Here is a 5,000-nt window from a genome sequence, read left to right on the forward strand (position 1 = left end):
TAATTGACAGGTTTGATAATCGAAATGAACCGAATGAATTTTGGCAACGAACAACTGGATCAATGTTAGGAACCATGTGTGGCATTATCAACAATGAAAATGCCTTGTTTTTTCCTGCTGACGGAACACGAGAGGCTGTAACTCTTCCACTTGACACAACACATCTCAGGTAAGTGAACAAAACTTTATTCTCATCATCATCATCGTTTAACGTCCGATGGAGTAATGTGAACTAACCAACCTTGCAAGATTTGCTCTGCCTCTTTGTGTTCTGAGTTCTTGGGGGATAGACTTAATTTGTAACCTGGCTTATAACAACCACCAACTGATCCTTAGAGAATCTTTAGTGGAGTCCACTCTGTTCCAAGCATTCGATTCAGGTATCCAGTTTGAAATAACTTCCCCCTTTCTGCAAACCATTCTTAGAGACCCTGAAAAGCAAAAGGGTCATGAGGGAAAAACAGGGAGCTAATATACTTGACTTCAGGTAGCAAAGTTTAAATTAATATGTGTCTATTAGCCCAGTGTGTTAATTTCACAGCTATTATCACAAAGAATGCATAGCAAGTTATGGTCCCAAAGCTGAATTTCTAAGTGAGATAATATCCAAGTATGTTTTACACACAAGACTAGGAACAAACACCATCACTTGTACATTGGGGCTGCTAATCTACAACCATCAGGACAAAGGTCTGCTTACAAACATGTTTACAATGGGTTTCTTTGTGTTTCTATCTACCAAATTACAACGCTTTTGGTCAACCCAGGGCTAGCAAACATTTGTCCAAGGTGCCATATAGTGAGACTGAACCTGAGATCACATGGTTGTGAAGCAAGCTCCTTAACCGCACAACCATTCCTGCACCTGTACAGAACATCATCATCATCGTTTAACATCCGTCTTCTATTCACAGGTAGGATGGTTCACAGGAGTCAGCCAGGTAGAAAATCTATCCCAAGCTATTGTATCTGTTTTGGCAGGGTTTTTATGGTGGGAGGTCCTTCCTAACACAAACCACTCCACAAAGTGGACTCGCTGCCTTTTACGTGGCACTAGCACAGATGAGATTAGTTTTAGCATGATTTTCACAGCTGGATGCCCTTCAAAATGCCAACCACTTTACAGTGTAGACTGGATATTTTTTTACATGATGCCAGCACTGGCAGGGTCGCCACATAACTCACAAGACAACCAATTATGAGGGAGGCAGGGGCATTTAAGGAGATGATCTTGTGTCAGAAGATAAAAGGTTAGTGTTTGTCTCTTTACCTTCTCAATTCAGAAATTCATTAGCAAAATACATATGGTTTTTTTTTTTTTCCAGGTTGGTGCAGTTCCAGGTTTCTATTGGTGACATAAATGGTAACAAAGTGTGTAAGAAACCTAGGAATAGAAATGAAGCTGTGATCCTTGACTATTCTACAGACAATGAAATCACCTGGACAATGCTGAAAGTTGTTGAACCAAGTATGTATACTAGTTCCAATGAAATTGTCAGTGTTGAATTACCTGTTGGTGCAAAAACCAATCGAACTATATTCAGATGGTGGCAGCCACTTGGATATGGAGGTGAGTTGTTTTGACTTTGTCTCTTAACATTGTGATTACTCTATCACATGCTTATCTATTCACTTTGCTTTGAATTAATTATGCACTATTTTGACTGAGTATCTGTCTGCCAGTAGGCTACAGTTTGGCATGGTGGAGAATGCTATCTCAAAGTGTCAGCTGTTAAAACACCTGAAAGTCATGGACAGGTGAGACAACTCTTCTCAAATTCCATCCAGGAGTGATGGACATTCATGTTCCACCATTCTTATGGCTTATCAGCATCACACATACAAACAGGATTGGAGATGACTGATATTGCCAGTTCACAACTTATATGTATATAGCATGTAAATTATGGGTGGGTGTGCCCGGACAATGCATACATAAGAATGAGTTTGGTAGGCTGCAATTTGGGATAGTGGAGAATACTCTCTCAAAGCACTAGGTGTTAAAACACCTGAAAGTCATGGATAGGCAAGCATGCCAAATCACAGTCTACTGGTAAATGCATGGAGCATATCATCATCATCGTTTAACATCCGCTTTCCATGCTGGCATGGGTTGGACGCTTTGGATGAAACTGGTAAACTGGGGAGCTGCACCAGGTTCCAGTCTGATTTGGCATGGGTTCTATGACTGGATTCCCTTCCTAATGCCAACCACTCCAAGAATGTAGTGGGTGCATTTTATGTGCCACTGGCATGGATGCCAGTTATGCAACACCAGCATCAGCCACAACTACGATCTCACTTGGCTTCACAGATCTTCTCAAGCATGGTGTAGTACCAAAGGTTTCAATCCCTTGTCACTGCCTCTGCATTACCCAACATTCAAACGGTGCTTTCTACATGCTACAGGTATGGGTGCCAGTTACACAACAATGGAATCGGCCTCAACTGTGGTTTCGCTTGGCTTGACAGCTCTTCTCAAGCACAGCATATGTGTTAAGTATATGCGGTTGATGATATATTACACCGATGCAACTTCTACTTCATATTTAAATTTATTCTCATGTATGCATTGTCCAGGCTTACCTGCACAGAGTTTGCATGCTATATGCAGTTTAAAGCCAATTCATATTGAAGATACTAGTTCTTGTCCAATCGCTGAAGTCAAGCAATGTCAAGCCAAATTCTTTGATGGGTAACCACTTGGGAGACCTAGGTACTGTAAACATCTCAAGGTGGTGCCCCTGCATAGTTGCAGTCTAATGACTGAAGCAAGTATAAGACAAAAGCTACTACAGATGGATGAGGAGAAATGTGTGAAGAAGTGTCACTCCCATACAGTTGAAGGAATCCGGGGTAGAGGTAGACCCAGGAAGACATGGGATGAGGTGGTGAAGCATGACCTTCGAATATTGGGCCTCACAGAGGCAATGACGAAAGCCCAAGACCTCTGGAGATATGATGTGACTGCAAATAAAGTGAGTTCCCAGCTGTATCCTACAACATTTTCGTATAACCGGCCCCACTCCTTTCAAAAGTACCTTGGATTGTAGGGCAACCTGCTGTGCTTGAGGAGACCTATAGAATCAAGTACATCAAAATGAAAATCAACTAGAAATTGTAGTTGTGATAGCCCTGCCGGTGGCACATAGAAAGCACCATCTAAACGTGGCTGATGCCAGCGCTGCCTTGGCTGGCTTCCGTGCCAGTGGCACATAAAAAGCACCAACCAATAGTAGCCATTGCCAGCCTCTTCTGGCCCCTGTGCCAGTGGCACGTAAAAAGCCCCCACTACACTCTGAGTGGTTGGCATTAGGAAGGGCATCAAGCTGTAAAAACACTGCCCTATCAAACTGGAGCCTGGTGCAGCTTCCTGGCTTCTCGGCCCCCAGTCGAACCATCCAACCCATGCTAGCATGGAAAACAGACGTTAAACAATGATGATGATGATATGTCATAGACTGGCAATATCATTCATCTCTGATCCTGTTCAGGTGCATGATGTTGGTAAGCCACAAAAATAGTGAAACATCAATGTTCATTACTCCTATATTCAATCATAGATGAGTTGTCTTACCTGTTCATGACTTTCAGGTGTTTTATCACCCATTGCTTTGAGAAAATATTCTCCACTACTCCAAACCACAGCCTAATGGCAGATACATAGAAGCATAGACATTATGCAGTTGATAATGTTTTTTATACTAGTATTGCTTCTACTTCATATTCAGGATTGGCTGTGTAGTAAGTAGCTTGCTTACTAACCACATGGTTCTGGATTCAGTCCCACTGTGTGGCACCTTGGGCAAGTGTCTTCTACTATAGCCTTGGGCCGACCAAAACCTTGTGAGTGGATTTGGTAGACAAAAACAAAGAAGTCCTTCGTGTATATATATATGTGTGTGTGTGTTTGTTTATGTGTGTATATGTTTGTGTGTCTGTCTCTCCACCATTGCTTGACAACCGATGTTGGTGTGTTTACGTCCCCGTAATTTAGTGGTTCAGACCAATAGAATAAGTACTAGGCCTACAAAGAATAAGTCCTTGGGTCGATTTGTTCAACTAAAGGTGGTATTCCAGCATGGTCACAGTCAAATGACTGAAACAAATAAAAGAATATATATATATATATAGATATAGAGATATATATATATATATCAAAAAACATTTGAAAATCAATGTCTTCCTATTTCCAAGCAGTTTCTGTCTTAATTTTGCAGGATTACCAAGAGCTGTTTGGGGAATTGACAGTGTACTGGTTGGAGTAAATGACACAAGTGCATTGGGCTTTCAAGATGATTTTAATGGCCAAAATCCTAACCCTCAATCCTGGTTTATTACCCAAAGTGGTGTCCCAAGAATAAGTTGCCGATCTAATGGTCATGCTTTGGAATTCAGCCGAAATAATGGTATGTAACTCTATGAAGCACTTTACACATTTTCATGCATTCAAGTATTTTATTATATGACAGTTTTAATTATTTCTTTTTACAATATTCTTAAAATAGACTCGTATTTTAATAAATCATGAAAATAATTTCATTAGTTCCTCCCACACACACTTTTCTTTTCAATGTCAAATCTTGATTTCTACCTTAAAGTTAAGCTAAACAACACTTTCCATCCATCATATTTATCTTAATATATTACTGGGGGTGTTTCTTTGAACTGTGAAATGCCAAATCAATTCATCAACCATTGACTTATGTATTTGTTCTCATTCATAAATGAAACTATTTATTTTAACGCCTACATATAACAACAGAATGAAAGGAGAGAAAAATAGGAATTCTATATATCCAAATTTATTTAATTTGTTTTGTTTTTTTTGTAATTAATCATTTTCCACCAAACAGTTTATTTTGTATTTTTATTCTCTAGTCAACTGTATAAGCATTACTTCCCATCTGGACAGATTGTGACAGAACTTTTTATTATTGAATTCTTAGGCCACTTCATTAAAATATCTTTTATTCAGACTTTAATATCTTTTCTTTTCC

General features: G+C 39.7%; 1 protein-coding gene across 1 annotated transcript in view; it reads left to right on the top strand.

Moving 5' to 3' along the window:
* LOC115210297 (reelin) overlaps nucleotides 1–5,000 on the top strand; it is a 254,404-nt gene that overhangs the window by 137,567 nt on the left and 111,837 nt on the right. The window contains exons 28-30 of the mRNA XM_036501881.1: nucleotides 1–169; nucleotides 1,326–1,570; nucleotides 4,221–4,409. The exon at nucleotides 1–169 is cut by the window's left edge and continues 39 nt beyond it. Of these exons, the coding sequence (XP_036357774.1) occupies nucleotides 1–169; nucleotides 1,326–1,570; nucleotides 4,221–4,409 (603 nt within the window). The remainder of the gene's footprint in view (nucleotides 170–1,325; nucleotides 1,571–4,220; nucleotides 4,410–5,000) is intronic.

This window comes from Octopus sinensis, linkage group LG4 (genome assembly GCF_006345805.1).
Source record: "Octopus sinensis linkage group LG4, ASM634580v1, whole genome shotgun sequence".
Classification (NCBI taxonomy): Eukaryota; Metazoa; Mollusca; class Cephalopoda; order Octopoda; family Octopodidae; genus Octopus; species Octopus sinensis.